This window comes from Atractosteus spatula, chromosome 3 (genome assembly GCF_055471065.1).
Source record: "Atractosteus spatula isolate fAtrSpa1 chromosome 3, fAtrSpa1.hap1, whole genome shotgun sequence".
In the NCBI taxonomy this organism is placed as follows: Eukaryota; Metazoa; Chordata; class Actinopteri; order Semionotiformes; family Lepisosteidae; genus Atractosteus; species Atractosteus spatula.
This window is the reverse complement of record NC_142708.1, coordinates 16966580-16991135: the sequence shown is the minus strand read 5'-3', so window position 1 is coordinate 16991135 and position 24556 is coordinate 16966580. Positions and strand designations below refer to the sequence as shown.

Below are 24556 nucleotides of genomic sequence, written 5' to 3'. Positions count from 1 at the left end.
TTTTCTAAATAGCCTTGAGCTGATTTATCACAGTGATGGAAATAAGAAAACTTTACTTCAAAGAAGGACGCAGATGCTGGGGACCAACCGGTTAATTGCCACGCAGGAATCAAGCTGTTCGAATGTGACAGCATGTTTGTTGTCGAGTACTTGAGAGATATGCAATTATGAAGTGGCAAGAGAGCAGTCTGGGGGCTGCGATGTGTATTAAACATGGCATTAAGAAAAAGGAGCTGCTTATGTTGTAAAGATCCCTGCGGGATGGTGGGCACACTGAAGCAAGTTTTCTCTTGCCCTGGTAACACATTAAAAATCAATTATCCACGGTGCCTCACTAGGGGTTCTATCAGTTTTTTTTTCTTTATTGAGTTTGAATATTATGGCAGCACAGGCAGACGTTGACCATCTTATAGCTTCAGGTCTTAAACAGCTGTTCTTGTGCCGAATTTCAGGAAAATTAAAAACAAAAGGAAAAAACTTCTAAAGAAAAACACATTGTATGACAAGTGTTGAACAATCAGGATTTTCAGTTTGTTATAATTTTTCTTTTCATGAAATCGGAAAGAGGAAAATATTTCTCTAAGCACAGTACTCCATGAACATGAATGGGGAAGAATGCTGCTATCACTATTTTGTCTAATAAATGACTATTTTAACTGAATACAATAATATTAGCACTTAATTTGAATGGGGCCTTCAAAATTGTATGTGTTTGAATATTTTGTATTTTTGTATTTTCTTTTTTGGGAAAACAAATTACCCTTACATTAAGTTCTGTAGACAAACAGGTCTACAGGTGCTGTTAGGTGGTTAGAAAAGCTGAATACATGTTCTATACATCCAAACCTTTCTTGAAGGAACCGGGTCCAGCTGTTATTGCAGCTTGAGATAAAGAATGAAATGTCCTGCCTTAGAGATGCAAGCTTTTTCAGCACATGGGAAGCAAGGGAGACATTGTAATACTTGATAGTGTTGCTTTAGTATTATACACCTTGACAGATAGGGGGATCAGTTCTGCCAGTTTTAACCATGGCATCCCGAACTGTGTTGATCATGAAGAACCACTACTTGAGGCTGATAACATGACTGCTGATGTTTTGAATGTAGTACTCAAAACCTAGGCATTTTTCTATTAATTTTTTTAATCCATGACTTTGTGCACACTATTTTAAAAACGTTGTAGAGCACAATAAAACACTGAAATGCTGTATGATAAAATTACTTTCCTACCAAACAGTCCCGGCTTGCAGGGCTGATGCAATATAGAGTGCTTTGTTCATGTCCCGGGTAAAGACGCCAGCTACCAGACCATAATGGGTGTTGTTAGCTCTCTTGATAACTTCATCCATGGTTTTAAACTTCATAATTTGTTGGACTGGTCCGAATATCTAAAAAGTAATTGGAAGAATACAATCAGAACAAGGACTTGGACCCAGTCTAAACTTGCAATCACTGCAAAGTTTGCAAATGTAATGCTAATGAAAACTACTAATAATAGAAGAATCACACAGCAGATAACAAAAGACATACACACCCACATGGAACTATACAGGTCATAATCCAATCCTATGGTGACCACAACTTTCAATCCAATTCCTTTTAAAATGTTCAAAGTTACATCATTAACTGGTTACATATATATAAACTGATTGTAAAATTGTATTTGTGTTAATGCATAGTAAAGTGTATTTATTTACCTCTTCTTTGGCAATGCGCATGTCATCAGTTACATCAGAAAAAACAGTTGGCTGAATGAAAAAGCCTTTCTCTCCCCAGAACGATCCACCACATTCTAAATTGGCTCCCTCCTTCTTCCCACTTTCAATCAGTTCCAGGATTTTTTCAAACTGCTTTTTGTCAATCTAAAAACAACAAAATTCAGCCTTGTTTTTTTTACCAATTCCTCCTTCTAAAATAGGCCTTGTGATTCTTATGTCCATCTTTCCACTATATTCAGTCAGCTAAAATTATTCTTTGCAAAAAACAAGAAGAAAGAATATCTGGACACCAGAAAACTGATATACCATATACATACTGTATACTACATACTATAAACTGATATAATATATACAATTATTATTATTATTACAATTATTCTGGACTTTTTGTCATATTTAATACTGATAGTTTTACAGTTTTTAATTTTTAAATTATTTAGGGAACAAATGAATGTATACTTCCATTTTATCACGCTAAAACCAGTTATATTGTAGAACAACTTTCAAATCCATTGTGTATACAGTTTGTGTCTGTATTTAATCTGCCAATGGAAATAACTGTAGATAACTCCACATGTTGCTCATGGATGTGTGCAATCACATTCTGTTATTTGTCCTCCTGTCTTATTTTTCATAATGTATATGAGATGAAGAGAACTCTTGATAAAATAGAATATTCACGTACTTCCTCTGCAGATAAGAAGAAACTTAAACAAGTTGTGCCACATGAACTAGTTAAAACGGGCAATCTGTTTATGCTGTCAACTAAAACTGAAATGGTTGCAGTGAGTTTATGGATGGCCAAGGTAGGTGTGACTTTAAACTCCCAGATGACTTCTGTTCATCAACTCTGGAGCTGGAATCAGGTGAACAATGGGAATAGAACCCAGAGAGTTTGCAGCAGCTAGAAGACCACTTCCACTGTAATAACATCAAGTCTTCCAAAGAAAATCAAGTAAGGTGTTCTTGTTGGATTCTTGGAAGAAAAATAATTCATTTATGACTTACAGCTTTAGCACAGTGGATCTGGGCATGGAGAGAGCACATAGAATCTATGGAATCTGCTGTTCTGGAAGTCACAACAAGCCCTGTGTTTATTTTCTCGACTACAGATAATTGCTTCTGAAACCAGGGAATTTGGCTGTTTGGACAGATAATGACTTTAAACTCCATTGTATTGTAGATCTAGACAGTACAGTACGTCCTGTCTTGACAAACTGTCTTCTTACAATCTGCATATAGCACAGGAGTTACATTTTTGTTATACATTTTCCTAAGGCTCTTTACATTTTAAGAATCAATTTACTTATTAGATTTCCATTTCACTAGCAATCGCCCAGATGAGATACAAGAGTTGTTGTTTTTTGAGTAAAAGGTGGTTGGTGTACAATCTTTTTATTGTACCAAAAGATGGCAAAAGACCTCCATGCTGGAGGATATAGTCCACTTAATTTTGGTCAAATTAAACAGAGGAGTTCATTAGATCTGTCAGACTCATCTCATCAGACATGATGGAATAACAACACTCTTTTTTCTAGGAGACTAATATTTTCTGTATAATTTGTTAGAATAGTGCATGTGGGTAATATCAAACTCAGGTTTCTTTTTGTGTTATATTTGCTAATTGTGATGGGACTTTTAGATGCTTAGGGTGGTGTCAGATGAAGTATTTTTACATTACAGCAGTGTTCACTGAAAATAGCAATATCATTGACCTTTTATCTACATTTAATTTTTCATCCAAACTGACACTAACCTCTAATTTTTTTTCTGATACTGTTTCACTACTCATTTCCTTCATAATATTTATGAAATTAAGAAGGTTTTTCTAGTGGTTTGGAAGTCTGGTATTTTTCATTTCTCTTTCTTTGTTGGCAAATAGCAGTTCATGTGTATAAATGTAACCCTGCTATCTTTTTGCAAGTTATGAGCAGGGTGGGGACATTGCTATATGTACTTTGTGTTGTACTGGAATAAATTTTATAGTTCTGACATTGTTGTGACAAGAGGAGGGATTCCCAGTTGGAATTCCCTCCTTTTCTCTTAGGGTTTAGGCTTTCTGCTTCCAATGTTGATTGGGTTGGTAATGAAAGGTTGGTGGTTGTTAGCAAGCAAGGCTATGAACTACATTACTGTCTTTGTTATTCTGCTTCAGCACTTTGTTTGGCAATGTCTATGTATATTTTATGCATTCTTCAATTCATGACATTATTTATTGAAGCTGATATAGATGTAGATTTATGATATTCACTTTGGCCTATATTCTCCTAGCAGATATAGAGCCTGAGTTCTTTTTCTATGTCTACTTTTCCAGAAACAAATATTTTTTTACTCATTCCTGGTGGTCTTGCTTAAGGATGATTTCCATTTTGGTTTTTCACAGTATCAAGATCAGATTTGGTTGGCTGGCTTCAGTGCAACTAAAAAGGTGCCTCTTTATATATGGTGCCAAGGGGAGGATGTAGGTATGATGGGATGTATGGGACTAATAATAATCAATTTGAGTCTTTTTTGTACTCCATTACTGGGCATGAAAGCTATGTAGCAAACACAGAAATGTTGTCTGGTTTTGGAATTTGGAAGTACCCATTTTTTCTAATGTTAGAATGGTTTTGATATCACAATGTGTTATTAATGCTTAAGAAACAAAACGCTATTTTTTAACACAGACTGCCCACAGAACTGAGTATGCAATGAATATTTGGAATGATGGAAAGTAAAGGAGAGATACACCCCTAGCACAGTTATAAATTAAAAACATATTAGAATGTTTTATATCATTTTTTCACATATAAATTAAGAAATGTTCTATCTTAACTCACACAGAAATACACACAGCCTTTTGCTGCCAATGTAGATGAACAACTTCAAAAACAAATACTACGAATGTCAGACATTTGGGAGCGATGAAGGTTAGAAAAGCTGAAAGACACTACCTGTGGCCCCTGATCTACTCCAGGGACTAAAGGGTTTCCCAGAACACGGTTTTTGGCTCTCTCTACACTCTTAAGTACAAATTCTTCATAAATCGACTCCTCTACAAAGACTCTGGATCCAGCTAGGCAGCACTGGCCCTGATTGAAAAACAGACCGTGGTGTGCTTGTTCAACCGCGTGGTCCACTGCATTAACAGAAAACAAAACACGTCTTAAAAAAACTCTAACAAAACCTTTCTTTCTTAGTTTGATCCCACACTCCAGCATCCTAAAAAGCAAGCATCTAGCAAGCCTTTCCACACAGGATCATGTGTTACATGGTGTGCATGAGATACACTCTCTAAGTGACAAAATTAACTTAGTACTATTAATCGTAGTAAATATAGCAATTATTGAGGGTGAAACCAATATGTTTTCAACTAATATAAGACATCAAATGACATGTGAAAGACATTTGGTGTACTATGGCATTCTATAATAACCATGAACTATGTGAACTCTGTAAGGAGCTCTAACAAGATAAGAACATTCTAAGTTCAAAGGTCTTACATAGTAAACACATGAGCCTGATCAAGATCAGTGTAAAGTAACATTGTGCCAGATAAATAATTTTACTGGTTTCAAAGAAGAAGATTTTTGAAAATCCCACAGATTAAAAAAACATATATGACCCAAAATCATCTGACCTATTGGTGTAATTTTTAAACTCTGACTCAACTTATCATTGCTTTCACAATTCCGCCAAATTGAATGTGTTTTTGTACAGGGCGTGTATTTTACAGACATTTAAAAGTTCTGGTAGAAACAAATCTAGATATTAACAATAAGCAAAATTAATAACAAGCACACCAACAACTTACAGTCAGCATCTGCAAACACAATGTTAGGATTTTTGCCTCCCAGTTCCAGTGTCACTCGTTTTAAGTTACTGTTCCCCGCAGCTGTTTTAATGATCTTGCCAACCTGCAACATAAATATAAGGAGTATTTTCTCAACAGAATTTACAGCTCAATATGAAATATTTTCATCATGATTACACATTTAAACTTTGAATTACAAAGTCATGTTTCAAAGTGTTTTTTTCCCCAAAACTGAGCTCCACTATTAAGTACACGTTTTGGGATAAGACTTGAAAGTTAAATGCGCTGCCCTTTTTTATGGTGGTGCCCAATATACAAATTGACATTTTTCACTGGTGAAGAAATATTTCCATATGTACATAAATATAAATGAACTGCATGACTGCACAAGACTGAAAATACAAATTTAAGCGATATCACACACAAGAAGGCAACAACTAACAACTAGTTTTTTGTGTGTGGATTCACATGGTTTGTGTGTACTGCCAAACGTGAATGTTGATTTTATGTAACCACACTGAGCAGCAAACTACAGAACCTTTTGCCAAAGTTAAAAAAAGGGAAAGAAAAGTGAATTATGTACCTCAGTTGAACCAGTAAATGCCACTTTGTCTATTTCCATGTGGTTGGCTATTGCAGCTCCTGCTGTAGGCCCATACCCCGGCACAATATTTACTACACCTTGAGGAAAACCAGCCTGCATTCAAACACATTTTAACCAAAAAAGACATTGGAACACAGTTTTTAACATCTGTTCAAATTGTACAATATAAAAATAGGTTTTAGAGCTACGGATTTAGCAACACAACAGAAACAAATATTGGGAAGCACACTGTTTTAGTTTATTTCATTAAAAAAGAAAAACACACTCTTCACCTCTTTAATTAATGCTGCCATGTGCAGAGCAGAGAGTGGAGTTTGTTCTGCTGGCTTCATGATAATTGTATTACCGCAACACAGAGCAGGAGCGATCTTCCATGCAAACATCAACAGAGGGAAGTTCCACTGCAAAAAGAGAACACCCTACTTCAAAGAGACCTCAGACTTCATTATTATCATCCCCTGGGGGGAATTTGAGTCCAGCACAACAGCACAACATAATGGTCATCACGAACAAATAGGTCAGGACAGACAATATATCAGTAACATATCCTATGAAAACCATAATAATATAAAAGACTAAATGATTTTACATTATTCAAAAGTGAGAAAAGCAGAGAGCATTAAGGAATTCCTAGACCTACAGTATTACTCTTAATACTTAAGCCTCCCAAATGGGAGAGATGGAGGTGGTGGAGGTGCCATGCTCTCCATAATTCTGATGGCTCTCTTTAGAAACCTTTGCTTATAGAGTGAATTTATGTTGATCTGATTTACCCCAATGTTTTTGTTACTTATGCTCATTATTTTACCCAACTTATTACAACTTTCAGTACTGATGTTATCAAACCAAAAGTTAGACCTGTATGTCAAGACACTTTCAATTAAAAATTTACAGGACAAAAATATATAGGTTCTGTCCATTTAAAAGATGATACACTTCCTTAAAAAAGAGTTCCCTATTTTAAAGAGCCATTTTTAGCCATTGTTACTAACAGTGTTAGCCATTTTCTGGAATATTAAATTTTTATTTATGACCAGTCTGAAATACTTGTAATTCAACAACATTTACAGTCTGGCCAGTGTGTTGGAGGAGGACTACATTTTCCCCAAAATCAGTCGTGAGTTCTGAAAATCAGAAATCAGTCATGAGAACAGCATCCTGACTGAAAGAATAAGGGTGATGGAACCTCACTATTGTGAAGAATGACCTAGGGAGCTGCTACAAGGGTGGTGGGAGGGGTACAGGAGAGGTGAGCAAAGTGAAGTTTTGGAGAGATATGTACAGTATACAGTATATAGCTAGGAGAGTGGACAAGATTAAAATCATCTTCCTCCTGAACGGCTGTTAAAAACTCCATGTTTTGAATTCAGAGCCTTAACCTGAACCTGAAGCCTACTAGGCAATGGCTGTCTGCTAAAATAACGTATTTTGTATGGATGGCAATATTAGAATACATTCTGTATAATACAGTATATAGTTTTATGAATATTTTCTACACTCATACACTACACTAATTCAGGTAATTCTAATGACTTTGAATTTCCTTCATTTGTCATTGAGCATTAAATATGTAATAAAAAACGTTAACAAAATATTATTACTTACTGGTATGATCTGACCACATACTCCGATTGGTTCATGTCTAGTAAAAGTAAAATAATCTCCATCTACAAAAAAGAGCATTAATTCAGGACTACAGAAACTTCAGATGGGGAAAAAACAATTTTCTGATATACTATCTTTAACTTTGGAATTCTTTAACCTTTACTTTATAAAACTAATTCTTTAAATGTGCACACAGACAGTACTCACCTACTGGAATAGTTTGGCCATGGATTTTGTCAGCCCATCCCCCGTAGTAGCGCAATGTTTTAATAGCAGCAGTCAAATCCACAAAGTAAGCAACCAGGAAAACTTTTCCAGAGTCAATGGCCTCCAAAGTCTATTAACAACAAGAATCTCAATAATTCCAAACAAAAATAATTAAGAATCCGTTTTTCATGTGTCGACTCCAGGAAGAAATCAAGATCCCTCTACAAATAGGCAAGTTTTATAGTTTAACCTTCCACTGACAATTGTGTTAAAAAAGTGTTTTTAACTCACCAATGCATTTATGTTATGGTTTTTACAAATTCAAGACAGTGAAGTGAATTTATCCAATTAAACGGGATACAATTTAAAATTAAAAAGCTATTGTGAGCAGTTGTTTAAATGGGCTCCAGTACAGTGTTTCTTACAGCCAATATCTGACGGTCTCGTTCAACTAAATCAGCCAGCTTGTTCAACAGCCGCCCTCTTTCTGAAGCATCCATTCGGCGCCATGGCGACCCCAGCTGAAATGCCTCTTTAGCAGCTTTCACAGCTTTGTCAATGTCTTCCTGGGAACAAAGCAGGATCCACCAGTTTAAACGAGCCAGTGGGACATACAGCAAATGAAATAAGCTGCACCAATCCATCTTTCAGGTATACCCAAATTATTAGTAACTGCACTCAAATGAAGACATTAATATTATGCTTTATTAGGTGAGATATTTCCATGTTAATGCGCTAAAGAGAGTATCCCATTTAAATTAGTTTTGAGTGTGAAAAGGCAGTTTTTAAAACACAGATTTGTTTAACAATTTTATTCTTTCCATGTCGTTTTTAGAAACAACCACACATATTTCCTTAAGTATAGTTACATACACAAATATACATACAGCAAGCCCCCTGTTTTACAAACTTTGCTTTAACTGATTTCGGATTTAACAGACAAAATCTGCTACAAGGGAATGTGTAAAATCAGAAATACCGGACTTCCACTGCGTTCATGGACACAGTAAAGTGCAAAAATAAAACAATAAAAAATTAAAACACTATTAAACATTTTTTTCTACAAAATACCTTTAAATAAGTCTAAAAAACAAAGATGCCGTATAGTGAAGGCCAATAGGTAAAGGGTTATGATGGGTGTTGTCTGTGTAACAATATAACTCTGTAAAATGCATAAATAATAAAACAGGGTAAAAATAAATATTACATACAGTAGGATTAAAATTCAAGAATATCAATAATGCCAAATAGGGTTAGGATAATTACATGCAGGTATATGTTTGTGTTTCGTATCCTTTCGCTAATATTATACAGTATATTTATGATAAATGAAATAAATGGTTTGTGTGCTTTATAAAACGTGATATGATAAAAGTATAAAGATGATTTCCCCACTATTAGTCTGTTAAACCGATGGTGTACTGTTTTTTAAACACATTGCCAAGAAAAGAAGCTGAAACTCAATGTGTTCTTTTCCTGTTTTAAATAAGTGTTTCTAAATGTTTCATATTAATATTAATATATCTGTATATCGGTGTATTGGTGTTGAAGTAAATTAGCTCAATGGCACAATTTAGGCAGACTTTCAAACTGTCAAAGTGCAAGGCATCAGGCTGAAGATCCTAAAAGGAAAAAAAGTTATTTTTTACAGCATCAAAAAAAAAACTAAAAAGAAACAAGATAAGAGTAGTTCCAAATGCATTGAATTCAATTTTTGATGCCGTGTAACCTGAGTGGAGCAGATTAATTCATTTAATGTATGGGAGAATGAACACCTGCCTAACCTTTGAGTTAATGCAGGTATGATTAAGGTAATTCAGTTATATGACTTTGATTGATTAAACCTCTCCTACAGTTAACTCGTGGGTAATTAGTTTTGAACGCCAATGTCTGTGAATATTTAGGCCATAGGTTTATCTTACCTTATGTGTAAGCCTTCAGTATGCTTCTGGTGATGAGAATAAGTAAATAAACTGATTATTCTTATAAAACATAAAAATATTTTGTTTTCCTTTCCACCCTTACTATTTACTAGGAAAAAAACTGAAATTAACATTGATATCATTTTTTATATGTTCGTCATCTGAGGATACAGTATAAAAAAAGCATCTACCACTTATTACTTTGTTTTAAAATCACTTGATTCTGTTTGTACTCACAAATACAATAAGTACTACTGTAATCAATCGACATGACATATTGAAAATCAAAATAATGTTCTTCTTGGAAAACAGTACAACATGTTTTCTTTAAAAGACAATGTATATACATTTTGTATGTATAATATACATATATAATAGTAATCTATACAGTATATAATTTCAATGAAAATGTAATGCTTCTTTATTAAGCCAGAAAAGTATCGCCCGTTTTTTAAATGTACTGAATATTTAATACACAACGATAAAGCAAATTTGTTTAATGTGTTTATAACTAACCTTATCTCCTTCTTCCACTTCACATATCTTTTCTCCGGTTGCAGGATTATACACCTGGATTTTCCTGTTACAGCTGGACTCATGCCATTCATTGTTTATAAATATCTACAGAGCCAAAGACAGAAGATATAAAAAAACAGTGTTGTGCAAATCATCTTCAGTGCTTCCAGATATAACACCAGAAAACTTTGTGCACATGTAAAAAACAACTGTTGAAGTTTCACTATCCTTTTGTATAGTGTCCTTGTTGAATCATTTGTTTGTATGAAATATTTGTTGCTCTGATGTGAACTCAGACTTTATTGCACAGGATAGATCTTTTGTCCACCAAACTAAATATCATAATCCATAAGTAAATAAGTAGATTTTTTTACTAGCTATATATATATAACTGGAAAATATAACTGGAAAGAGCAGCAGAGTTGGAATACTCTACATATTGTACAGTTGACAATGCCAGAAGTGAACAAAATGACACCAGACAAAAGTGAAAATATATTTGCCTTTAGAATGACTATCGGCATAAAAATAATTAAAATACTGCAATTTGTACTGCATCTATTCTGCACATAGAAATCATGCTGTCCACAAAATCTAAATTTCAGTACAGGAACAGAAATTTACATGTACTGCTAAGAAGTGTTTATTTAATGTTTAAATTTAAATCATAGATTCTAAATCAAATTTAGAACTATTATATAATTTATATTCTGTTGTAACATTGTTTCTGATCTATGCATTGCAGTGCTCCCAGTTTCTTAATTGCATTCAATTACTGAACACGAAATACAACTAAATTTACAAGCAATGAATAACATACTTTTATTTAAATTATTCTCACACCTTCACACGCTAAGCACTACCTGGTAAAGGAACACCAACAGGAGAGGTCATGACCTTTAGAATACCTTCTGCTTTGAGACTTGAATCTAATAAAGAAGCTTCCTATTAGCCATTGTACTGCTGTGCAGATAACGGAGATCTCCAAATACTCCCTGATTACTCCCTGTCGTCCTCCAAGGACGAAGAAGGCTCCACAGCTGAAACGTTGTGTTTTCCCTCTTCTCTTTTCAGCCTGGAATAAACCTATTACTTGGTCCTTTTCAGCCTACGCATGCTGACGCAGCTACCCACCTGAACTAATAAAAATAGACTAGAATGTGTGAATCTATCAGTCCAAATCCACACATTTTACTGAATGACTACTGAGTACAATTTGTCTTTTATGCCAAATTTACTAAAAGCCTTCTGAAAATCTAAATACATAAAATCACATAATATCTTAGTTTGTTATTATAAAATATTAGTGCTGTAGCTTGTTCAAAGAAGCTTGTTTTTTATGCAAGACAATTGACGATTAATTGTTTCTTTAGATCTTATTTCTATATACTGTAGGTGATCCTATATTTATGTTATAATTATTGTTTCCATCATCTAACATGCAATGGTAGTCTTACTTATTTGTCTAAATAAGTTTTGATGGATGACTAAACTGAATTAAGTAATTTGAGATTCTCCAACCCCTGGGTAAGGCCTCTGTTTTGAGGAACTATTGGAAGAGTTGTGTCAATGGGTTATAAATTACATTTCTTGTTTCCTTAAGTGTAGTCTACAAGATACCTGGAACATGCCTTTTTAATAATTTTATGCATTATTAAAAACAAGAATTGTTTCAATATTAGGTTGCTTCAGAGGACTACTGAAAAAACATTTATGTCATTTCTATAGGCAGGAAAAATATTTATATCCATCCATAAACCAATCAAAACTATATACAGTGTATATACTCATAAAATAAAATAATGCTACCTCTAAACTTTTAAATGAGTCAATAGTAGTTATGAATGATTTTTTTAAATTTAAGATTACATAGTTACATTCCACTGTTTATAAACATAATGTTACAGTACAATGTACTAAAATAGCAGTCTATCCAAAAGGATGAATCTAACCATGTGGGGTTTTCAAAACACAAGATCTTGTAGGGTGTGGACAAACTGAGTACGTTGATAAAAGCTCTGCTTGAACAAGAGGTTAGGTGTGTCAACCACTACTTCAGGAACAGCATTACACAGCAGACAATAAATAATAATGTCTTGCAAACATTTACAGGTAATGGGGACTCCCCTCCACCACCACCAATGGACAGCCCCCACCTGGATGATGTGACGGCAGTCATAGTGCGCCAGTATGCTCACCACACATCAGCTATCAGTGGGGTGGAGAACACAGTGATGAAGCCAATTCACAGATGGGGATTATTAGGAGGCCATGACTGGTCAAAACCAATGGAAAATTTGTCCAGGACGTCAGGGCAACACCCCTACTCTTTTCAAGAAACACCCTGGGATTTTTAATGACCACAGAGAGTAGGACCTTGGTTAGATGGAGCAAAGTAGTGGCAAGTGTTAAGGGGAAACCTGCTTCAGATCAAAAACTGGGACAAAAGTTCACATTTCAGATGGAAGATGATTGAAAGCACAAGGCCAAAGCTACACTGGAATGCCTTAAGAATAAGAAAGTGCATGTCCTTTAGTGTCACTGTCCCTGTGAGATGATGTGGAGGGACTTTCACCTGTAAAGCTGTCCCAGTACCCCACAGGAGGTGCGCTTTTTCACACTAAGAGCTGAGAGAAAAGCCAAAAATAAAATAGCGTCTTTTATATTGTGCACATTCAGTGATGGCTTCTTATTTCAGATTTTATTTGAAGAACAAAAAAGAGGAATAGGCAAAAACACAAAACAAAACAGATAAGAAAATAAGTCAAGTTAACAGCCTTTTGAAGTATTAAAAATAACTACCAGGCTTATCATTTTGGTGTAAAGTGACCTGGGGATTACAGAGACAATCAGATGTAACTCACTTCAATCTCCCCTATAAACTAAACAGGAGAATTTAAATCCCATGAGCCCCAGTGTCGGTGATACTAAAGTACCCTGCAATGCGGGAACACAGAACCAGAGCATTAACTCATTCATAAACATATCTTGCATGAAATGAAAGAAAGACAACCAGTAAAACACACACACAATGCCAAAGAATTATCACATGAAAAAGTTTACAGTCTGGGAGATCTCTTGAATAATTCAGATAACCTGGGTCAAGATAAACACCTCTTACCCTGTGAACATGTTATCATCAACAACCGCACCTTGTGACCTTGTGAAGCTGAGAAAACCCCAAAACAAAACCAAAAGGCTTCCAGGTTAAGAGTACCCAACCAAACATCAAGGTAAGAACATAAGTGTTTGAAATCTGCTTTGAAAATACAAACAACACAATAACAAGGACATGTTACAGTACAACCAACAAAATTAAACCGAAGTACAGTAGGTCAGGTATTTTACAGATGACACAGGGATGAGCATTCATGTGTTACAGTGGCCCAGTCTGGCCACTGACTTTAGTTCTGACTTTAATCTTATTGAGAATCTGTGGAAGAACTTGAAAACTGCTGTGCATGAACAATCCCCAAGTACCTTGAGAAAGCTTAATGTGCCAAAAAAGAATGGGCAAACATTACACCAAGCCCCAGTGTGCAAAGCAGGTACTGACTTATCCAACAAGACTTGAGTCTGTAATTGCTGTAAAAGGCGTTTCAACTAAATATTGACTTCAAGAGTCTGAATCCTTCTGCAATCAACATATTTTCCGTTTTTTATCTTTAGTTTTTGCTGACATCTTTTGTAACTTATCTCACCCTTATAAGTCTTTTGTTTGAGCATTCAGGTTTTGAACTCAACTGTTAATAAACAGTGAGCTCTTTGTTAATGTCTGTATGGTCCTTGGTTACTGTTTGGTCTGGATAGACAGGACTGGTTATAACAAGAACACATGCAGATTCCACACATACATGTGCTGAAGGCCATAATACCACTGTAATACCCCTTTGCTACAGTACAAATGGTGAATGTCCTTGTGCAAAAAATATAACACTGCAGTTGCAGATTTTGGATTTTTGATGAAAACACAAACTACAGTATATTTAAAGATGACCTACACAATTAGCTGGAATCCCCATTCAATACAAGGATATAAAGGTTATCACAAATCTGACAAAATCCTAAATCTTGTCTAATTAGTCCAGTGTAGGGTTAATATATTTTCAGAGTGATTAATAGGAGACAAAGTTGTGTCTAAATAACTGCCACTTCCTACATACAGACCAGTACTTTTTAAATTAACACATACTGTACATAATCTGTTTTAAAACATAACACTGCAACATATTTAAATTTGCATGTGCATTGTTCTCCACAGATTTGTTTTACTTTAATAAAGTATTGCATAGTTTAAAATGTAATTATCTAAGCATCTCAAATCCAGTAACTTTGTCTGGAAATCAACTGATTTTATAGGAAATGTTTCTGGAAGCACTTTCATACAAAAGCAGTGAAACTACTGAAATCAACAAAGGTTTCAACTTATTCTAAGCACTAGACTGCATGAGGTCAAGTATGTGTAATGGCCTATTTAAGGGCAAACACGTTTGTTTCCAAACTGAATAAACATGCTGAACATGAGCTCAGATTACTGCAAAAACACAAGTAAAGTTCAGTAGTTTTTCTTTCTGATTGGATCGGGAAACAAGCTGAACAACATAGATGTCCCAGGTTTTGCGAATGACAGGAAAATCCATTTTATTGTAACATCATAATTTGAAGAAAATTGAAATAATCATTTAAAATAAGAGCATAACATATTGTAAAGTATATCCCACATACAGTAAATCAAATATTTGTATTAATCATCATAGTGTAAGTTGAAAATGAAATAAGAATGGTTTCTCAATAAAATCTAATTAATATTCAGATAAATCTACAAGAAACAAGATATTTAAATTGATAAGGCCATTTAATAATTTAATACATATACAAAATTATATGCAAGGTATGATGTTAAGTATACTTCCCTACATTTAAAAAAATTGTTGATAATTATTTTTGAATTAATTAAAACAAAATTGCTTAGACTCTTTTCCAAAGTTTTCTTACGTCTGAAGTTTTAATGCATTTAATTGATTTCTTTCTATATAGGTGCATTGATGCTGATAAGAAATTGGTACAGGCAAGCATGTACTTGTATGAAACAGAAACTACAAGGTCAGGCTGTGATTTCTGCAATGCAGAAAATAATTTTTAGTTGTGATAATTACTTGTTACAAATCCAATGATATAGTGAAGAGTAATAATTGATGTGGATGTTGACAGTTTTAAAAGACTTCTCTTTTGGAAAATTTCTGTGTGAAATGACTTTAATATCCTTTTGCCTCTACAACAGGAATAACTGAAACAAAAGCCAAACAACGAGTACAATGAATCAAACTCAAAGCACCCATGTTCCCTTCAAAGTATGTTCATGGGCTCATACTGACCTTAGTATACTTGATTTCCAGATCATGAACAGGCAAGGGAAACCCTGAATCCTGTTGAGCTGCTCCAGAGCTGGGTTCATGATTCTGGCTATCTCCAGGTGCAGTAGTCATGTTGTGTTTATTTCCTGAAATACAGGTGAAGCTGAAAGTGTTAGACTTGTAAGTCTTGCTAGAGCTGCTCGGGACAGTAACCCAAGGTAAGCACACCAGCTACAAAGGTCTATTTGCATAAGCATACCTGATTGGACAGGACTGTAGACCTAATGGAACTTTGCACTTTACTATCAGAGATCTTAATTAAATCACTGCAGTTCAACGGGTGGGAAGCTTGTAAACTTTTAGAAACAAAATTCAATTATCGTCCGTTATCTATTTTACTATTTTTAATGATAACATTTATTTTTTAGCAATATAATTAATACACTTGTTTGTTGTTATTATTTGGAAAAAAAACAAGATAAGCAACCAGAAAATCTTGCTGGTGGAGCACTTTTTGTTGTCTGCTTATAAAACCACCTGTACTTTTGCTGAATTTGTCAAGGCCCATTGTTTAGAGAAGTGAGGAGGTCAGCAGAAATTGCAAAAATACAATTCAGAATAATGATGCCAGTTGGGGAAGATACCAACATGGAACCATTGTATTTCTGCATCACTGCAGGTTAAAAAAATGTTTACTGCTTTGCTGACTGTTGTGAGAGATTAAGAATACATTACTAAATTTAGAAAACTGTGCATTTTTGCCCATGGTATATTACATTAATGCAACTCCAGTCACAACAGCATTAGGTGTCAGTACTGTAAACACTTCAGTAAACTGTATTAGTTTGAGGTTCAGTTGGACATATTGTGAGATCACATAGGCCATTAACCTGTACTGTATATATTGTAGTATTTTTGTAAGTGGTCTGAAAAGAAGGAAATTATTCCAAATGAAATTGTAGTACCTAAAGATTCAGTTTGTACTGGTAAGGTATTCAAGATATGTAGAAATGTCAGGCAGATTGAGAAGCCTTGGTTTTCATCAATCTAACGGAACATGATAGCTACCTGAATCATGATTTCAATAGACTTCTCATTGGAAAGTTGAATCGCCTGCAGTTTTCAGTTGTAAGGATTTCATAATTTAGAGCCTTAGAGCCACGGTCACTGCCTAATCATCCACCACTCCCTGATAAAACTCAAAAGCTCTGCCACTCCTTTATTTACATGTCAAACTTTGACTTACTTTAAAAACTGTGAATGGACTCAAGGTCAGAACCATTGAATATAACTTCAAAGGCATTCCTAAATCACAAAGTGACCCATTAATTTGTGAACTACTCTGAATGACCTACATTTACAGAAGTGTATTATTCTGGAAGTGAAAGAATGCTCTTTGAAAGTTAACAATTTAAGAGATTTGAAACTGTATCTACAGTCTCAAAGGTATACTGTTATAAAACCCAAGGTGTATTTCAAGATAAGGGTAGAAGCTGGTTTTCTGACGAGTTAGCAAGAATGAAAACTGGAGCACAGGACCTACAACACTGTACATTTTAAGGTTGGTTTATATGGTTTAAATATTTTGCAGTAATGGGAATTACAAATGTAGTTTAATGACCTTATTAGTTTTTTGTTTTATATGGACAAACGCTGTCTGAGCTACAACAAAAAAGTGAATAATTTAATGTAAAACAGATCAGAAAATGAGAATATTCAGTCTATGTCTGTGGCATTTTTGAGACAAAGAGTCTCACTAGGCATCCAAGACATATTGTGCCGTTGTTAGGTACTTGCAATCACACTTTATTGTTACCTTCAGTGGCGCCTTAACCTTTAGTGGATTTCTAATAATTGAGGCACAATCTGTAATTAGGGTACAGCAGTTTAATGGTCAGCTGAAACTAACTAATATTGCTTAGCAAGTAGAATAATATAAATAACTCAGGTAGTATTAAGGATAACAAAAAATTACACTGCCATTATGATCACCAGGTAGTACCTGAAAGAACCTATTACTGAGACTATATGACTGAATATAGAATCAGATCACTTTGAATCTGAAAATGTTATTGACATCATTTACAGATTTTTTTAATTTTTTGGAATGATACTGGTAATGTCTCTGTGATGTATGCCGACCCACAGACCACCAAATGCAGCCCTGAGTCAACAAATTTCTTGTCCATATATGCACGTATCACGATGTTTTGGTGTGTGGAAGCCCTCTGGGCTCCTAGGATGTATCGGTGGTCCTCTTGCAGAGGAGCCACAGTCTTAAAATCAATGAATCTCACAACGGTAATATTTACACAGTCACTTCAGTTCCTTTTCCTCTCCTTCGGATTGATTCTTCAGTCTTCAGTATGATCATCAGGAGGGCCAGAATGTGTAAATTCCTTTTCAGCACTGCAAAAGTCTCCACTTTCCTTCTCTTACTCTGGAACATCCTGACATGCTTAACCATGTATGGCCAGGCTTCCTCTTTAACTGGAATAAATATGTTCAATGTCTCCTTGGAGACCCTTTGCTGTGCCTTTCTCAGCTTCGCCTTTTTAATGCCCAGATGTTCACCTACAATACAGTAATCAACATCCCTATTGAGACTCTGGAGCTTTAAAACTAATTTCAGGAATTTCAGTGAATGAGCTATAATCCACCATGGAACCATCTTTCATTAATAATATCGAATCTTTGAACAACTTGCAACTTGTTTTCTTTAACATTCCCAATTCTTTAAACCTTTACTGACACTGCAAGGCTATCTGCTGATGGAACAGAAGTCAGAAAACTCCTGTGCTATCTAAACTCACTAGAGTCCGTGCTTCCTATCTCCCCGAACTGCAGGAGCTTAGATGCAGACTTGATCATGTACAGTACATCTGACTGCTAACATACACTGTTTGCTAATCCTTTGGAATGTTCAGTTCCCCACAGGGCCAATCAAATGAGCCCTTTTCCGCTTGTGGAATTTCATTCCACAGGATACAAATCAATCAATTAAGACAGATGTATCCTATTTGCATTTCAGCAGGAGTTTAACCAAAGCCTCGGCTTACACCACCACATTCCCTACTCTGTCCCTCTTACTTCACTCAAATGTTTCTGAGTGACACTGGAGTGAAAGGTTGGACTTTCAGATTTGACATACTGTACCACCAAGGTACGCGTATCCCACTACTAACACCATTAATGTGAGGTTGGTGCTCCCCAACAGTTGTGATGGGAGACTGTGCCAAAAACAGAGACGTAAACCCTGCAAATTTATGTTGGGAGGGAAAAATTAGTTTAAAAAATTGTAAGGGAAACAGCGTAGACAAAAAGGTACAGGAAAGATTCTTCAAAATCTGGACCTTGGGTCTACCCTTAGTCAAAAAATATTGTGGTAAAAAGTACTGAAAAAAATGGTTTAAAAAATGCCAAGAATGATAAACAGGCAATGGAATAACTGTTAACAAAAGTTCAAATGTCATCTGGAAAGGAATTACAGATGTCTAGGTTTAACTTTCAAGGAGCGAGGGAGTTAGCAGAATAAAGTTTAGTTCTCATGCTACTATCATAACATGAATGTCCACAGATGTGGGGTTTAAATCCCCTTTTTAATCATGTGAAAGATACTAAGGTATTTCTCATGGCGAAGCTGTAGTACCACAACAACATGTGGAATAGCTCTGCAGTAATAAGATTAAGCTGTACATATAAAATACAAAGGAAGGTATAACAAATGAATAATGCACAATTATGGCAAAAACATAATGAACTTAACTAATACACAGAGTGTGATTTATAGGTTATGGATACGATACGATATGGTTATGGTGGTGTCCACATGAGAAACTGCAACCAGGTGAATGTGAGCATAAAAAAATCCTGGAATTTGGTTTTCCTGAGGGCATCCCAGACCAAACCACAAGGTAAGCAAATAAATATGTGTATGTCCAAATATCCAGGGACATGTGCCACCTCATCATAGTCTCCTGAACTAAATGAAATAATACAGTATGCACAAAGAAATACAGAATTAATCCTATATATTCTAGTGTGGTGCCATACTTTTGATTTCTTCATACTGGAAAGTTATTTTTTAAATTTCCATTAAATAATTTTGATAGTTGCTAGGACTGAAATTGCATTATGCTTATGGCATAAAAGCATTCATATCTTGTGAATGGAGCCATTTTGATCAGTTTTTGTGATCAGTTGAGTGGCTTTGCATTTTACCAATATCTGATAGTGTGCAGGAAAATAACTGTGGACAAGCAAAACTGAGAGAATAATAGTGTGCTGTAGCCAAGTACATGAAAAATTCATGTTACCTGGTATTTATAGTTATAGATTACAGTATAGGATTTTTGTGGATTATGCAGTGCAGCACTTGAAATAGTTTTTAAGACACAACCAGTTGAGATTTATTATTTGTAATTATTTAGACTTTATTGTGAATAGTCCATTTCAAAACACATTATGAAGTGAAAGATGGACAACATTCCTCTCAGCTTGTGCATAAGAAGTAATTCATTAAGTAGCCAAGAACATTTAAATCACAGCCATAAAGGGGGCTTGTGTTTCATCTCTTTCTGCAACATGTGCTAGTACAGACTCTACAGGAACAATACTTATAGCCTGACCCTCTGTCTAAGGCAGTGCCTAACTGCAGTTCTGGTCCAGCGTCAACCTGTGGTGATCTAACTTTGTAGAATCTGCACATCACAAACCAATGGTTAAAATTATGGAAAAAGCAATGAAGGAAGAAAGTACCGTAAGCTTTTGATTTTGCAGTGCAAAAATGTGTCAGGTTTTAGTTTCAGTTATGCATTGTCATTCCATTGTCAGGGTTTGTAAATTTCCGCTGTTAGCTGACTGAACATTTAAACAAAGGGTATGATCAGTTTTGGAAATTATAAAAAAAACAAAGAGCCTTCCCAACTACAACAATAAAACTGGCGATATCTCAGATTTTTTTACTGCTGTAGGTGGATTGTAAACACTGCTGGCTTTGTGCAATGGTAATGGTGGGGGGTGGATTTGTCACTTATCTAGAACTCCTCATGTCTAGGCTATATGAGTCTGTTCCTGAGATAAGTTTATCTAATTCTTTGTGGGGAAAAGATGAGTTTTTGTAACAGGTGTTATGAGAACTCTTTGGACAAGCAGGTAAACATTAATGTCTTTTTTTGATAACTGGGGACAACATCAGCCCCTGTTCTACTGAACAAAACCTTAAAACTAATTTTGTGGATAACCTTTCTGAGCTGCTGTATTGTTGTATTGGATAAAGATTAAATTAATGTAAATTAGTGAAAATGTAATTGTTGAAGATTACACTCAAAATGTTGTCCACTCAACAAAAATGTTATCCAACATTGAATGAAATTAATTGAAACAAAAACATAATTTGAAATGTTTAACTGTCATGGATAATAAGGTTGCATTTAACATACAGTATACTGTACAACAAGAGTACATTTTCCTTCAAAAGCAGAGAAAAACATGCTCTTCAAAATTACAGGTTTCTGTTCTTAGTCCATCAAATAATTGATGATGCCAAATGTTAGGCTGTCTCTTTTTAATTACTTCAGAAATAACAACTTTGTAACATACACTGGTCTGTTCCCATTTTATTTCAGTTGCTAAATTAGCAAATTTACAGGAAACTTCAGAGATTAAGATATAATATACATTAGATATATTAAGATTTATTTTTTTAGTTCTTTTTGTTGTATTGTCATCAGGTCATTTGGTATCTATCTGACCAGATTACATCAATTATGATTAACAAATCGACAGAATCTCATGTTATTTTTCTTGTGATAGAAAATTGTATATTATTCAGATATGATGTAATTGTTTAATATGTATGATTTAGTACTACAGGCAGCATGGGGGCACAGTTGTTAGAATTGCTGTCTTGAGGCACTGAGGCCCTTAGTTTCAGTCCTGGGGTGCTGTCTGTGAAGAGTTTGTTTGTTCTCCCTATTTTTCCTAAACATGTTCCTGTTTCCTCTCAAATTCTAAAAACGTACTGATAAGTTAATTGGCTTCTGGGAAAACCGGCCGGGGTGTCAGTGTGTGTACAATATGCCTATGTTTGTGCCTGTGTGTGCCCTGCAATTGAGAGTGGAAATATCTATTTTGATTTTAAAGAAAAATGCAGTAAAGATGCCAGAAAGTATTAGTGGCTAAAATAATGCCATGTGCCCTGTGCATCATTAAACTTAGCATTCCATTTTACTGTAGTACTATGGTAATTACAAAACACACAGATAGAACATAACAGCTATATGTTGACAATTACCAATCATCTGAGTTAAATCCTCCACAAATGTTATCACGCATTGTGTATGTATTTTTTGGTGGATTGTGAAAAAGTGGTGCCTGCCAGGAAAAACTTGGGAAAAGGTTTGCAGGATAATAACAATAATTCATCCAAAGCTAAAAATATCAAGTCATTTGCACTTTGTAATAGGAGCCGAAGGGAGACACTAACCACTAACACAGTGTACATGAATACTTACCTGTGCCTCAGATTTTCTAGTCTTATTTTGTTAAAATATCTATTATCTTTTACTTTGTTTTGTTGTTGCACTGCAGTTTTTTTGCTTTGTTCTTTGTTACTTCATGTTGCATAGTTGTTTGGCTAACATTTTGGCTAAAATCTTATTGACTGCTTTTTCAAAATCAAGAACTCTGAACATGAATCAGCAAAGTAAACAGCAGGAAAAGTGTGTATTCTTCTGTGTCAGTGGTGCTGCACATGCTGGCTTCTTCATTGTTTTTTCCAAGTGCCAAAATATGGGAGGCCGGTTTAAATTAACAGATTGTGACAGAGATGACTCTGTTGATGAACCTTGAAAGGTTTCTACTTTTTCTTGCATTTTTTACAAGAGAATGCTAGTATAGTTAATGTATGTTAATATTTCATAAACTTTTAGATTGAAATGCCTTTTATTAGCCCATGTTTATCAATTTAAAAAAAACTTAATTTCTTAAGTTCATCATTGTGAAACATTTTGATGTTTCAAGCACATTTTAAGAATATATTTATTACAACCAGTTTTTGTTACACGAAGAACTTTTTGTTGAATTGCATTACAAAGTATTTTAAGAAAGACTTTCATTTAAAAAAGAAAAGTTGAGTTAATTTAGCATTCTACCAGGCAGGTGAATGGGTAACCCGAGTACTATTTTACCTTCAGTATAAAATTGCTACCTAAAGCTAAAGGTTTTACACTTAAAGGTAAAGATAAAGGTGTCACCCTTCTCTTAAAGAATCTTCACTGTAAATTGCAAACTTTATTCAACAGATTTTCTAACACTTTAGGATATCTTTATGTATGTCACATACTGTATGTAATTTGTCCTCCAAAGTGGAAAGGACAGGACCTATGAATGAATATTACAAATACAAAAGATTCTGAGTACGATGTTTCATTCAAAAAACATTTTTAACTTTTTCTTACAGTGTTGCACAATAACCTGACTTTATGTTGAGACACTTTGAACTTACATTTAAATTGCATAGGATTAAAAATAAAAATTGATTGAAATATGTTCTTTGTCTTGAACAATCTTCCGCAGTTTAAACGTATTCTCTTACAGTTTGGAATTTCTAATTATTTTGTAACAGTACCCTGTTTCAATAATGTCATTTTAAGAATAACACAATGCTAAACCAATTCCAGGAATCCACTTAAAAAGTTGTAAAACAATACTCGGACTTTCTGGTGTTCAACTATTTCAGCGATTCTCTGAAACATGAAAACCGCTTATGTTCTGTTAGACAAAGACAACTCACTAAACAAGTATAAAACTCTTACCTTTGCAAGCAGAAGTTTTCCTGGTTCTATTGTTTTCCACTTCAATTGCTGACATAGCTCTGAGGTCTGTGTGACACTAAAAAAATACACCCATGTTAAATCCCTATATATACACTTGGTAAGGAGTCCACTTCTTACTTCAAGCTAACTTTATCAAGTGGTGTTACTCATAGACGCAGATGCTTCAAGCAAACACTTAATCTGCATTGAATTGGAACCAATTCACATGATTCACTTGAAAAGGAAGCTTATTGTACATAGCTAATGAAAATACCCGCAGCTATTGCACGTACCATTTATTTCTCTGACCATGTAATATGTATTGTCGTTTTGACGTGTGGGCCATTTCTTTTCTTCCAGCACCTCCACATCAATCTAATCCACTTATTTTTGCCAAAAGGGAAATTTAAAAAGGAAGGTTTTTACACTACATCAGAATTTGCACGCCAGTTGCAAGACAGTAAAACTAATAATTGGGAAGATGTTAGCTTTGATAAGGGAGCCCCACTGGTTTTCCGTCTCCCTAAAACAATAAGAACACATAGTTACGTCTGGTCCTCTCCTGTTTCGGGTTGTGCTGCCTGAAACATTGGAGTCTTTTCAAATGTATTCACAGACTAGGGCAACATAACCTTCATAATTAACCCTAGTTAAAATAATGAACTGCTCCTCTGTGTGATGTTTTAGAATTCTGTAATATAAAACAAAAGACATGCCTGTTTGTTGGGGCTGCTTGTCTTTTAGTTATGATATACCTTTCTGTGATGAAGAAAATATTCATTTGTTCTAGGTAACTTGTTAGTTTTTACTTTCTAGCTACTGTATCTTTTAATTTTATGGTTGGCAAGCAGACTGTGTGTGATGAAAATTAAACAATGTTGGAATACACAAGTCGCAGATTAAAGCTTTGGCTACAGAAACAAGAGGAAAACTCCTAACCTTTATTGTAATGTGGATAACAAGGATTTATGTCAGTTTCTCTGATGATCCCTATTAGTTTTACAAAAGATATAGTTA

General features: G+C 34.8%; 1 protein-coding gene across 1 annotated transcript in view; it reads right to left on the bottom strand.

The window, feature by feature from the left end:
- LOC148837497 (aldehyde dehydrogenase 1A1-like) overlaps positions 1-23594 on the bottom strand; it is a 31058-nt gene extending 7464 nt beyond the window's left edge. Inside the window, exons 1-12 of the mRNA XM_088910164.1 lie at positions 23540-23594; positions 15744-15868; positions 10369-10473; positions 8356-8496; positions 7931-8060; positions 7724-7785; positions 6391-6519; positions 6098-6211; positions 5515-5617; positions 4655-4839; positions 1698-1862; positions 1231-1388 (exon numbers count right to left, since the gene is read on the bottom strand). Coding sequence (XP_088766290.1) covers positions 1231-1388; positions 1698-1862; positions 4655-4839; positions 5515-5617; positions 6098-6211; positions 6391-6519; positions 7724-7785; positions 7931-8060; positions 8356-8496; positions 10369-10473; positions 15744-15868; positions 23540-23594 — 1472 coding nt within the window. The remainder of the gene's footprint in view (positions 1-1230; positions 1389-1697; positions 1863-4654; positions 4840-5514; positions 5618-6097; positions 6212-6390; positions 6520-7723; positions 7786-7930; positions 8061-8355; positions 8497-10368; positions 10474-15743; positions 15869-23539) is intronic.
- Between the last annotated feature and the right edge of the window lie 962 nt (positions 23595-24556).